Source organism: Macrosteles quadrilineatus, unplaced genomic scaffold (genome assembly GCF_028750875.1).
Source record: "Macrosteles quadrilineatus isolate MER2022 unplaced genomic scaffold, UCM_ALF_1.0 Scaffold_1__1_contigs__length_201487025, whole genome shotgun sequence".
In the NCBI taxonomy this organism is placed as follows: Eukaryota; Metazoa; Arthropoda; class Insecta; order Hemiptera; family Cicadellidae; genus Macrosteles; species Macrosteles quadrilineatus.
In genome coordinates this window covers 52,803,211-52,816,584 of record NW_026542594.1, presented here as the reverse complement: position 1 = coordinate 52,816,584, position 13,374 = coordinate 52,803,211, and the positions used below count along the sequence as shown (strand labels likewise).

The 13,374-nt window shown below is 42.9% G+C and overlaps 1 protein-coding gene across 1 annotated transcript in view; it reads right to left on the bottom strand.

Moving 5' to 3' along the window:
- Window positions 1–13,374, bottom strand: part of LOC128997004 (non-structural maintenance of chromosomes element 4 homolog A-like) — a 42,465-nt gene that overhangs the window by 16,260 nt on the left and 12,831 nt on the right. Inside the window, exon 2 of the mRNA XM_054422583.1 lies at window positions 12,065–12,139. Within this exon, the coding sequence (XP_054278558.1) occupies window positions 12,065–12,139 (75 nt within the window). The remainder of the gene's footprint in view (window positions 1–12,064; window positions 12,140–13,374) is intronic.

Sequence of the window (13,374 nt, the reverse complement as noted above, 5' to 3'; positions counted from 1 at the left end):
TGTAGCCACATTATGTTGTTCATGTTGATCTTCGTCAAAATGTAGTCAGCATGGTACTACCCAGTGTCACCAGTACGTTTACAAATTTCAGTCATTTCAGCTTCAAGTTTCTTTATCATCAAGTAGATTTAAATTTATTTTAATTTAGTAATTGATATAAACTCTACGAACCACAGATTACAATCTGTGCCTTCTGTTGCGCCGTAAACGTCGTACTGGCGACTGGCGTGGGCGTCAAGCGTATGAGTCACAATAGCGGCCTACCAACGCGCACCTGTTTTGCTCATGCCAAGGTCAAAATTTCCTCCCTTGCTACACGGGAAACAAAACTTAGTTGTTTTAACTTCAATTTGACGTATAAAATATTTAGTTACCTTGAATAGTATTCAATCAATCATTACTTAAAATTCCGGCATTCTTTTAAAAACACCCTGTATTTTCTGTGGACACCTGCATTCCATCGTTTCCACTCATATTGGTTATTCATCGTTTAAAAAGCGTCCTCAGCAATTACTGTTTTGTCGTTTGGCATTCACCCAGCCACAGATGTGTAATTATTATTAATTAATTATTGTCCAATGTTTCACTACATTTAAAAACTTTCTTGGCAATTTATAAAGAGTATTCGAATATCCATATATATGACACAAAACCAATAACAAGGATACAACTGGAAAAAGAATATACATATCTATTTAATATTTATATGTATATATGCGACATTTTCTTTTTGCCACCCTACACAGTGGTGAACACAACGTTGTAGGCTACCAGTTCTTCTTGTCAATGTTGGAAGAAAACCAGTGGCTCTCTAAAGTGATAATCTAACTATTATAATTGTAAGAAAATTGCAATATAATAATAACATCTTAAATATAGTATTACTTTTCAAAATTAATCCAAAGAAAATCAAAATTACTGTGGCAAGTGTCATTTATGTGAATTAACCAGCTGTACATTATTTCAACAATGGACATGGACTTCCAGAACTTCAACCCTTGCCTCTCCACAGATCCTGCCAACTCTTTGCAGTGTTAACATCACTTTATAGGACATTGTGCTTGACTTAAATTAATTAATCCCAAAGTGTAATCTAAATTTTAAATTGTTTTAAATCAAAAGTATTAGGGACAAGTGCCTTGAAAAGTACCAGATTTTAACCAACCCCTATTTTATTTATTGCATGTGGTACAAAGGTGAAGACAGAGACTCCAAATTGGTAACCATCATCCATCTCGTTTAAATCACTAACTAAGGACAAATCGTCATTGGACATTTTGAATCAGCACAGCCTAATAGGCCCAATTATAACTTAAACTCATCAAGATCTACATATTTCAAATTTAACCTTTATTCCAAATTTACACACACATATATTATATACAGTACAGCATATGAGTTTGAACGAAGTGTGTATTGTCCTCTGGGGCTCTTAAAATGAAGATAAAAATCGGTTCCGGGTTTAGGTCTTACCATGAGATCCACGGTAATAAATTATTCCCTATTCGTTAAAAGTCTCAATTAGAGGTGACGGTATCCCTGGTTTTATGTAGTAGTACCTGGGAACCAAGCCATGACAGGGTAGTGGTATTAGTTTATTTCCATTGAACCCCTACATTGAGTAATCTTCAGTGTAATCTTTGCTCAATAGTAACAACTGGTGTTTTCCCCTTTGTACTGCATTCGTTAATTTGCTCGTAAAACCTTGGTGAACATAACAACACACTACAACTTAAAATAGTTCTATTAGTCTATGGTCATGGTTACTTGGAAACCAATGAGGCCAATGTTAAAAATTATAGACTTTCAATTCAATTTTGTTGCGTAGTTAGTTTTTTGCTAGCAGTTTTAACTGCAGTAAACACGTTTTTAGGCCAGATATAAATTATTTATCAAATTAGAAGGAAATCGTATTAGCCGTTTTCGATATATAGATGATTAACAACCATTAGTAATTGAACGGCGCAAAGCGAAGCTCTTATACTACTCTCCTCTTTTTGTTTTACAAATACCTCCTGAACGGCTGAAGCGATCTACACGAAATTTAGCACGATCATAGTAACCAACCATGGGAATGTATAAATCTTAAATGGTACAAATTGGACCACAGGGCTTTTCCCTACGTGATTTTTTTTTTTTTTTTTGAAATTTAACATGGGCCTTATGGGTTCATTGGTTGCTATGACTTTATTTGCGAGATAACACTAAAAAGATAAACAAGAGTTGCCACATATGTTAGTCAAAGAATCGTTTAAAAAGTACATTACCGTATAGGACATAGAAAAAGGGCAGAACAATAAGATTAATATCATTGAGCATAATTTACTACGAAATGAAAACAACCAATAATTATGGTCGCCGGAATAAGGCTGAAACACCTTTGACTTTAAATAATCTAAATATCCATTACATTTTAACCAAATATAAGCCTACCATTGAGTTATATTTCCATTTAACTTGCAATTCCAAGTAGGCTTTCCATTTCAGTGAACTAGACTTACAATTAAATAATGCACACTTTGAATAGGTACTGCAATAATTAGGACTTCCATTAATATGAACCGAAGATACCACTGAGTTTAGATGCTGCAAGTAGACATTCCATTGACGTGAACCAGACGTAACATTGACTTAATATACTGCGAATCGGCACTCCGTTTTGTGACGTTCTCTCTCTCAAGTGAGGTCCGGGATAGCTCAGTGCTTGCTGGGTATCTGTTCCAGGGGTCGAAACAACGGGAAGCAAAGGAATGGCTCAGATTCGTGGCACACCAATTTTCAAACAGCCAATGTCATCACAGCCACAAAGGAAAGGTTGTGGATAAGGAACTGGGAGGATGTCTGAATTAGTGCTAAACTTCGAACTAACAGGATCTATGATTATGCTAAGATTACTCTAGCAGGAGCGGGTTAAGTGCTAAGATTTCTCTAGCAGGAGCGGGTTAAGTGCTAAGATTTCTCTAGCAGGAACGGGTCGTGTGCTAAGATTGCTCTAGCAGGACTGGGTCGTGTGCTAAGATTGCTCTAGCAGGAACGGGTCGTGTGCTAAGATTGCTCTAGCAGGAACGGGTCGTGTGCTAAGATTGCTCTAGCAGGAATGGGTCGTGTGCTAAGATTGCTCTAGCAGGAAAGGGTCGTGTGCTAAGATTGCTCTAGCAGGAACGGGTCGTGTGCTAAGATTGCTCTAGCAGGAACGGGTCGTGTGCTAAGATTGCTCTAGCAGGATCGGGTCGTGTGCTAAGATTGCTCTAGCAGGAACGGGTCGTGTGCTAAGATTGCTCTAGCAGGATCGGGTCGTGTGCTAAGATTGCTCTAGCAGGAACGGGTCGTGTGCTAAGATTGCTCTAGCAGGATCGGGTCGTGTGCTAAGATTGCTCTAGCAGGAACGGGTCGTGTGCTAAGATTGCTCTAGCAGGAACGGGTCGTGTGCTAAGATTGCTCTAGCAGGAACGGGTCGTGTGCTAAGATTGCTCTAGCAGGAACGGGTCGTGTGCTAAGATTGCTCTAGCAGGAGCGGGTCGTGTGCTAAGATTGCTCTAGCAGGAACGGGTCGTGTGCTAAGATTGCTCTAGCAGGATCGGGTCGTGTGCTAAGATTGCTCTAGCAGGAACGGGGTCGTGTGCTAAGATTTCTCTAGCAGGAACGGGTCGTGTGCTAAGATTGCTCTAGCAGGAACGGGTCGTGTGCTAAGATTGCTCTAGCAGGATCGGGTCGTGTGCTAAGATTTCTCTAGCAGGAACGGGTCGTGTGCTAAGATTGCTCTAGCAGGAATGGGTCGTGTGCTAAGATTTCTCTAGCAGGAACGGGTCGTCTGCTAAGATTGCTCTAGCAGGAATGGGTCGTGTGCTAAGATTGCTCTAGCAGGAACGGGTCGTGTGCTAAGATTGCTCTAGCAGGATCGGGTCGTGTGCTAAGATTTCTCTAGCAGGAACGGGTCGTGTGCTAAGATTGCTCTAGCAGGATCGGGTCGTGTGCTAAGATTGCTCTAGCAGGATCGGGTCGTGTGCTAAGATTGCTCTAGCAGGAACGGGTCGTGTGCTAAGATTGCTCTAGCAGGAACGGGTCATGTGCTAAGATTGCTCTAGCAGGATCGGGTCGTGTGCTAAGATTGCTCTAGCAGGAATGGGTCGTGTGCTAAGATTTCTCTAGCAGGTTCGGGTCGTGTGCTAAGATTGCTCTAGCAGGAATGGGTCGTGTGCTAAGATTTCTCTAGCAGGAACGGGTCGTGTGCTAAGATTACTCTAGCAGGAATGGGTCGTATGCTAAGATTGCTCTAGCAGGATCGGGTCGAGTGCTTACCTTACAATCGAAGTGTACTGGTCAGCTGCCCGGGAGCGAATGAGAATGATGTCCCGAGCAGCCCTCCTTTTATGCGAAAACCCGGTCAGCCTGGTGGGGGTAGTCCGCGCATGCGCAGTAGTCCTGAAATGGTTAGTCATGTCTTGGACTTTTAGGGGTGAGGATCGGACAATCTATTTGCATTGGAAATTGATTTTTGGGAACATTTTGAGGTTATGTTTGGTGTTAGGTCAGGTTTGGACAGGAATGGAAACTGCTGAAAGGTATCGGTGGTATCAGGGGCGACGTAGGGCGATAGAAGGTGACGTAGGATTGGAGAAGGAGACGTGTGGGTAGAGGGAGGTCGAGGGATGTAGCGGAAGGAGACGCTGGGTCGGGGACGGCGACGTGGGCCTGCGGAAGGAGACGTGGAGTGTTGGAAGGAGACGTGGGGTAAGGGGAAGGTCGGACGATGTAGCGGAAGGAGACGCTGGGTCGGGGACGGCGACGTGAGGCTGCGGAAGGAGACGTGGCGTGTTGGAAGGAGACGTGTGGTAAGGGGAAGGTCGGAGGATGTAGCGGAAGGAGACGCTGGGTCTGGGAAGGCGACGTGAGGCTTCGGAAGGAGACGTAAGGTTAGGGGAAGGTCGGGTAAGGGTCTGGAAGACGACGTGGGATAGCGGAAGGTGACGTAAGGAAGCGGAAGGCGACAAGGGGACTGAGGGAGTCAAGGGGACTGAGGGACAATTTAATATAACAAAATGGGGAAAACAGACAGGTGTAATTCGGGCACGTTACAGTCCCCCTCTTTCTTCGGGAGAAAAAAAAAGAAAAGGGGAAAAGAAAAAAAAACGGGGTTTTTTTTTAACGAACACAAGTTTTACTTTATTTTACAATATAAAAACAACATAAAATATCTTTTCCAACAAAACAATAACACAGTTTCAAAATTAAACTAAAATCTTCTTTTGTATTTAACTATGTTCATCATGATTTTTGAGGAGAACCTTCTCTCTTCACTGGCTCTGACGACTTCTCTCCCCCAGAGCCATGTTGGCGTTTCCCGAATGGCAAGGGCAGGTGGTGGTTAACTGTCCCTCTCGTTTGCAATGGAAGCATCGGATTTTACGAGGCTTAGGGCATTCTCGAAACATGTGTCCACTACTGTCACAGTTCCAACACACGAATGCATTTTGTGGTCTATTAATGGCTCCAATTTGGTGTTGGTTCGGTGGTCTAACGTAGCTGCGTTCATTGGGAGCAAGCTGGTTATCTTGGTTGACAGGTGTAGCTCTGTTAGTGAAGTTTCTTACTGGGTCTCTTGGAGTCGGACGGATTTCCTTTCGATGAAAAGATGGCAGGTTCTCAGGCTTAGACCACTTAGGAGACAATTCTTCAAGATATACACGATCATTCCAATCAACTTTACGTCTTTCTCTGGATTGGTAAGCTGTTTCTGGATTCAGGGCCTGCGCTGGGGATGGCGGTGGGCGATAGGTCGTTTTGTCTCTTAGAACTGACTCGTATTCTTCTGCTTTTCTCAACAGGTCCGAGAGACCAGCAATTTCGTGTCTTCGAATGTATAGTTTATAGTTGGGCTTCAGGTTGTTATAGATTCGGTCCAGTCGAGTTGCGTTGTTGAATCCTCCTCTTCGTCGGATTAGCGTAGAGATAGCAACTACAAATTCTCGACAGGTCTCTCGCTCGCCTTGGGTTCTTTCTTGGATTTCCTTGTCCAAGTTGCGGTAGTACCCAAGTGGTAGAAACTGCTGTTCAAAATCCTGGCAAAAATCTTCAAAAGTTCTCCACAAATCCCTATTGTTCCTCCACCATAACAAAGCTTGGCCTTTAAAAATTTCGGGCAATGAGCGTAGAATACGATTGGGGGGAATATCATAGGACTCGATGAGTTCATTCAATCTTTCCAAGAATGACACAGAATCATTTCTTCCATCGAACTTTAAATTCCATTTGCGGACTAGATTGCAGATTCCTGGTGTACTTAAATCAACTTCGTTGCTTTGACCCTGTTGACGTAGGTGATAATCGGGTGGAGAATTCCGTTCAGCGGGGACTTCTCTTCGTTGGTACAGGTCATGGTGACGTTCGAGATGTCGGCCTCCTGTAGGTTCGTGGTCTCGAAGTTTTGGTTGGGAGGAAATAATAGATTGGTGACTTTGGCCATAATCTTGCATCGGATGTTTGTCGATTCCCTTCGAGGGAGGAGGGATCAATTCAGTTTTACTCATATCGGCTCTCATGAGTTCAATTAGTTTGTGTCTGAGGGTATTATTACTACCCTGGGGAGATAATCCAACAATCTCTTTCAGGTTGTCTACTAGTATCCTATAGTCATCATCTCTGTTTGAGGATATGCGAGATTGGGATGGAACTTTTGGAATAGTTCCAAGAAGGTTCGTGCTATAGGAAGGCCCTGAAGCGGTTGCTTCGATGTCTTTATAGTTTTCCCAGTCTTCCTCAGGAGTATCAACGGGGTTTCTTAAGTTGTCAACAAGCCTTTTTCTCAGTTCTTTTACGTTTCCCGAGTTGTCTATACCTCTAAGCAGGCACTCATCTTGTAGTTGTATTTTGTTAAGTGTGTAGATCCAACCAACACGTTCATCCTGATGTGGTGCCTTCTGCTGGGAGGTCGTGGTGCTAGATGACATGATGGGTAGATTAAGAAGTGCCGAAGTGGTTGTGGTGGTTGTAGTGGTAGTCGTAACTGTCGTAACATGTGGTGCAGGCAATGGCGGAAAATCCTTTTGAGGCAGAAATTCACCTGTGGTCGCTTGGTTTTCTTCGATCATCTTCGTTCGATGTTACGATGGAGTCGATGCTGATGCTGTATCAGTCCCTGTTCGGGCGCCAAAATTTGTGACGTTCTCTCTCTCAAGTGAGGTCCGGGATAGCTCAGTGCTTGCTGGGTATCTGTTCCAGGGGTCGAAACAACGGGAAGCAAAGGAATGGCTCAGATTCGTGGCACACCAATTTTCAAACAGCCAATGTCATCACAGCCACAAAGGAAAGGTTGTGGATAAGGAACTGGAAGGATGTCTGAATTAGTGCTAAACTTCGAACTAACAGGATCTATGATTATGCTAAGATTACTCTAGCAGGAGCGGGTTAAGTGCTAAGATTTCTCTAGCAGGAGCGGGTTAAGTGCTAAGATTTCTCTAGCAGGAACGGGTCGTGTGCTAAGATTGCTCTAGCAGGACTGGGTCGTGTGCTAAGATTGCTCTAGCAGGAACGGGTCGTGTGCTAAGATTGCTCTAGCAGGAACGGGTCGTGTGCTAAGATTGCTCTAGCAGGAATGGGTCGTGTGCTAAGATTGCTCTAGCAGGAAAGGGTCGTGTGCTAAGATTGCTCTAGCAGGAACGGGTCGTGTGCTAAGATTGCTCTAGCAGGAGCGGGTCGTGTGCTAAGATTGCTCTAGCAGGAGCGGGTCGTGTGCTAAGATTGCTCTAGCAGGAACGGGTCGTGTGCTAAGATTGCTCTAGCAGGAACGGGTCGTGTGCTAAGATTGCTCTAGCAGGAACGGGTCGTGTGCTAAGATTGCTCTAGCAGGAACGGGTCGTGTGCTAAGATTGCTCTAGCAGGAGCGGGTCGTGTGCTAAGATTGCTCTAGCAGGAACGGGTCGTGTGCTAAGATTGCTCTAGCAGGAACGGGTCGTGTGCTAAGATTGCTCTAGCAGGATCGGGTCGTGTGCTAAGATTGCTCTAGCAGGAACGGGTCGTGTGCTAAGATTGCTCTAGCAGGATCGGGTCGTGTGCTAAGATTGCTCTAGCAGGAACGGGTCGTGTGCTAAGATTGCTCTAGCAGGATCGGGTCGTGTGCTAAGATTGCTCTAGCAGGAACGGGTCGTGTGCTAAGATTGCTCTAGCAGGATCGGGTCGTGTGCTAAGATTGCTCTAGCAGGACTGGGTCGTGTGCTAAGATTGCTCTAGCAGGATCGGGTCGTGTGCTAAGATTGCTCTAGCAGGAACGGGTCGTGTGCTAAGATTGCTCTAGCAGGAACGGGTCGTGTGCTAAGATTGCTCTAGCAGGAACGGGTCGTGTGCTAAGATTGCTCTAGCAGGAACGGGTCGTGTGCTAAGATTGCTCTAGCAGGAGCGGGTCGTGTGCTAAGATTGCTCTAGCAGGAACGGGTCGTGTGCTAAGATTGCTCTAGCAGGATCGGGTCGTGTGCTAAGATTGCTCTAGCAGGAACGGGGTCGTGTGCTAAGATTTCTCTAGCAGGAACGGGTCGTGTGCTAAGATTGCTCTAGCAGGAACGGGTCGTGTGCTAAGATTGCTCTAGCAGGATCGGGTCGTGTGCTAAGATTTCTCTAGCAGGAACGGGTCGTGTGCTAAGATTGCTCTAGCAGGAATGGGTCGTGTGCTAAGATTTCTCTAGCAGGAACGGGTCGTCTGCTAAGATTGCTCTAGCAGGAATGGGTCGTGTGCTAAGATTGCTCTAGCAGGATCGGGTCGTGTGCTAAGATTTCTCTAGCAGGAACGGGTCGTGTGCTAAGATTGCTCTAGCAGGATCGGGTCGTGTGCTAAGATTGCTCTAGCAGGATCGGGTCGTGTGCTAAGATTGCTCTAGCAGGAACGGGTCGTGTGCTAAGATTGCTCTAGCAGGAACGGGTCGTGTGCTAAGATTGCTCTAGCAGGATCGGGTCGTGTGCTAAGATTGCTCTAGCAGGAATGGGTCGTGTGCTAAGATTTCTCTAGCAGGTTCGGGTCGTGTGCTAAGATTGCTCTAGCAGGAATGGGTCGTGTGCTAAGATTTCTCTAGCAGGAACGGGTCGTGTGCTAAGATTACTCTAGCAGGAATGGGTCGTATGCTAAGATTGCTCTAGCAGGATCGGGTCGAGTGCTTACCTTACAATCGAAGTGTACTGGTCAGCTGCCCGGGAGCGAATGAGAATGATGTCCCGAGCAGCCCTCCTTTTATGCGAAAACCCGGTCAGCCTGGTGGGGGTAGTCCGCGCATGCGCAGTAGTCCTGAAATGGTTAGTCATGTCTTGGACTTTTAGGGGTGAGGATCGGACAATCTATTTGCATTGGAAATTGATTTTTGGGAACATTTTGAGGTTATGTTTGGTGTTAGGTCAGGTTTGGACAGGAATGGAAACTGCTGAAAGGTATCGGTGGTATCAGGGGCGACGTAGGGCGATAGAAGGTGACGTAGGATTGGAGAAGGAGACGTGTGGGTAGAGGGAGGTCGAGGGATGTAGCGGAAGGAGACGCTGGGTCGGGGACGGCGACGTGGGCCTGCGGAAGGAGACGTGGAGTGTTGGAAGGAGACGTGGGGTAAGGGGAAGGTCGGACGATGTAGCGGAAGGAGACGCTGGGTCGGGGACGGCGACGTGAGGCTGCGGAAGGAGACGTGGCGTGTTAGAAGGAGACGTGTGGTAAGGGGAAGGTCGGAGGATGTAGCGGAAGGAGACGCTGGGTCGGGGAAGGCGACGTGAGGCTGCGGAAGGAGACGTGGCGTGTTGGAAGGAGATGTGTGGTAAGGGGAAGGTCGGAGGATGTAGCGGAAGGAGACGCTGGGTCTGGGAAGGCGACGTGAGGCTTCGGAAGGAGACGTAAGGTTAGGGGAAGGTCGGGTAAGGGTCTGGAAGACGACGTGGGATAGCGGAAGGTGACGTAAGGAAGCGGAAGGCGACAAGGGGACTGAGGGAGTCAAGGGGACTGAGGGACAATTTAATATAACAAAATGGGGAAAACAGACAGGTGTAATTCGGGCACGTTACAGTCTATGGGAATCAAATTAACCATTTCTTTGGATCCTGCAAGTAGACAATTTATTTATGTGAACGATATGTACCATTGAGTTTGTGTACTTCAAGTAAACAATTCGTTTAAGTGAACCCGACTATCATTGACTTTGAATGCTGCAAATAGGCATCTTATTTATGTGAACCAAATGGACCATTGACATTGGATACTGCAAGTAAATTTCTCATTTTTGTGAAGCTGGCGTACTATTGATTTAGGATACTGCTACTGCAAATAGACATTTAATTTATGAGAACCAGATGACACATATATACTTTGAGGTAGACAATACATTTAATTGAACCAGACTTGTAATTGACTTTGAATAACGAAATTAGACATTGCATTCATTTGAAACAAAATATATACTAATGAGATTGGATACTGCAAGTATACATTTCATTTACGAGAAACATATGTAACATTGACTTTAGAAATTATTTGATTATTATGTCTGCTATCTGCTCAATGTTGCAAGCAGACAACTGCATTGTACACTTAGTGTAAATTACCTGAAATGTAAAGTTAAAACTGTGAAACACAGGAACGTTTCTCATCCAAAGTCCCCGTGCGATCTCTAGTGTTCACTTGGTAATACATGTGTATTACAAAGTATAGGGTGTTTTCAACTCCCCACGTGAGTGTTAACGTTTCGTAAAAAGTACAAGTTCCTGTATAAGGTAATGTTGTTCTTTTTGCGAAAGACTCTAAAAGTAATGAAAGGACATTTTTTATTTACATTTATTTCGATAACAAACAAGTGTTTTAGACATATAAATAAATTTGTTTGCACAAAACTTGTGTGTATTACGATCCCCCCCCCTAAAAACTGTTTTTTTAGTAGTACATTTTAGGGAAAAATAATACCTTTACCATTCACAGACATAATATAATCTTTTAAAAAATTATATATTTTCCGGGTAGTACATATGCTAGTTATTCAATATCAAACAGTTCAATGACAAAATACATATTTTTTAATACAACAAATGGTTTATATGCAAATCTTGACCAAATACACACACAAACTGCAGTTGGTAAAAGAAATAATTATTTACATTGTATAACTTAAAATAAATAACTCTTTCATATTGGAAACAGTATACAGTAAAATAAAAACAAGCCCATGGGGCGTAGCCCAAGGGAAATATGAAAATTAAATGATATTATATTGCATTGTCTTCCATTTGTGGGCTATGTTTCAAGTTTCAAGTCTCTAGCTCATCGGGAAGTTAGTATAAAATTGATTGCAAAATTTGTACCGGACAAGAAAGCGAGCTAATAAAAACGTTTTAATAAACTTAAATAACAACAAAAAATGTTATTTACCAATTATTAGTGTTAATACAATTATAACAAATTTGTAATAACGGGGTGTCAAAAACACCCCACGCGAGTACATACGTTAGTAAAACCCGCGCGAGTAGGTAAAGGTTAAAGTACCTTTAGCATAGAAGTAAGAAGTATAGCAATTAATTAATATGTAAGTATATAACAAAATTACATAATCGTTTGACAGGCGACGGTAGGTATATGGATACAATGATGCGGCAAAGGCTGCTGACAGTATTACAGCGGAGCGGACAGCGCAGGAACTTGTGGCGCTGACTGTACTACACATTCCACTTGGAGATATGAGACTCGACTCAACTTTTGGAGTTATGACACTCTGGTTTAATTTTTACTTGGACTTATGAAACTTTGGAGTTATGATATCTTGGACTTATGAAACTTTGGAGTTATGATCACTTGCACTTATATTTTTCTTGGAGTAATGAAATTATCCCTTTTCGGGTACTTGTAGTTTTGAAACTTTGGATTAAATATAATTTGGAGTTATGATCTCTTGGACTTATGAAACTTTGGAGTTATGATCACTTGGAGTTATGAAACCTTGGAGTTATGAGATGATCCCTGTAAAAGATGATGTTTCATGACTATGGCAACATCTTGGATCAAGGTTCAACGTTCAATCTTCATTGTATAGCATAGGCCTAATGTAAGTAAGTTACATACCTTGACAGAAAAGCTGGTTGGCTTTGTCAATTACTCCATTGAGTTTCCTAATACTTTGAGGAACATTTGAACTATCTGAAACAAAAATAAAACTAAACAAAACCAAAAACGAAATAGGTATTTCTACAGTAACTTAGTACTAGTACCTGGAATTTAAAAGAAAAATACAATAGTTTAAATAATATAGGTTCAATTATTAATTTTGAACTTAGCCTACGCTAAAAAATAATGTAACTTATATAACTTAGGGGGGGATGTGGAATACTATCACCCGGAAAACCACCCCCCCCCCCCAGGTGAAACGTGACGTCACAAAATCTGCCAACTAACCAATATGGAAGCTGTGTTCGTGACTAGAATACTACCCCCCCCCCCCTAGCAAAATGTGACTCTATGTAACTATAATTTTAATTTGAGTAATTCTGTTTGATAACAGAAAAGGCATGCAGGGAATATCATACAGAATTTAGAAATGTTAAGTTACAGCAAGTTTGGTTGGTTAGGTTAGGTTAGTTTAGAACAGTATGACGACGAAACTTGAGTGTCCGTGACTGGAAAACTATCCCTCCGATCTCTGACGTCAACATGACGTAGGAACCTGCTTGGGGGTTTGTTGTCCGGGGGAGCAGTCTTCCGGCGACCCAACTTAGGCTTAACCCTATTTTGCCACACAACATGGGAAAGAAATAATTAAAGCGGCCCACCCATTTAGGGAATAAGCTATTACCGTAGGTCTCATGGTAAGACATGGACCCGGGACCGATTTAATTTTTTGTTTTGAGGTCCCCAGAGGCCAAAAACGCCATCCGTTCAAATTCATATATGTGTGTGTGTCCATTAGCACGATAACTCACTAATTATTGATAATAACTAATAACTAATAATAAAAATAATAACTAATAACTCACGATAATTGATTGATTGAACTTAAACAGAAATTATCCGATTTTGATGAAATTTTGTATAAACATGTAAACCTACATTTATTCGAACGAGTTCGCAAACCATCATGATCGGACCATGGGAACGGGGGTTTATGGGGGGTTTATAGGGAAAAATGGATTTTTCCCATTTTGACCCTAAAAACATTTCGAAATTACTTTCCCAACCATTTTGTAGAGCTTAAAAAATTAATAATTTAGTATATTGAATCATTGTTGTATGCCTAATGGTTATGGGGAAAATTAAAAAAGTGTAAATTTAAAATTTCTAAGTTATTCTTATGGAGAAAATGAAAACTGTTGTACCTAGTTTACTTGTTTATGGATACTAGATACTAGATAGCCTGTTGCTCGAAATCGAGCAAAACT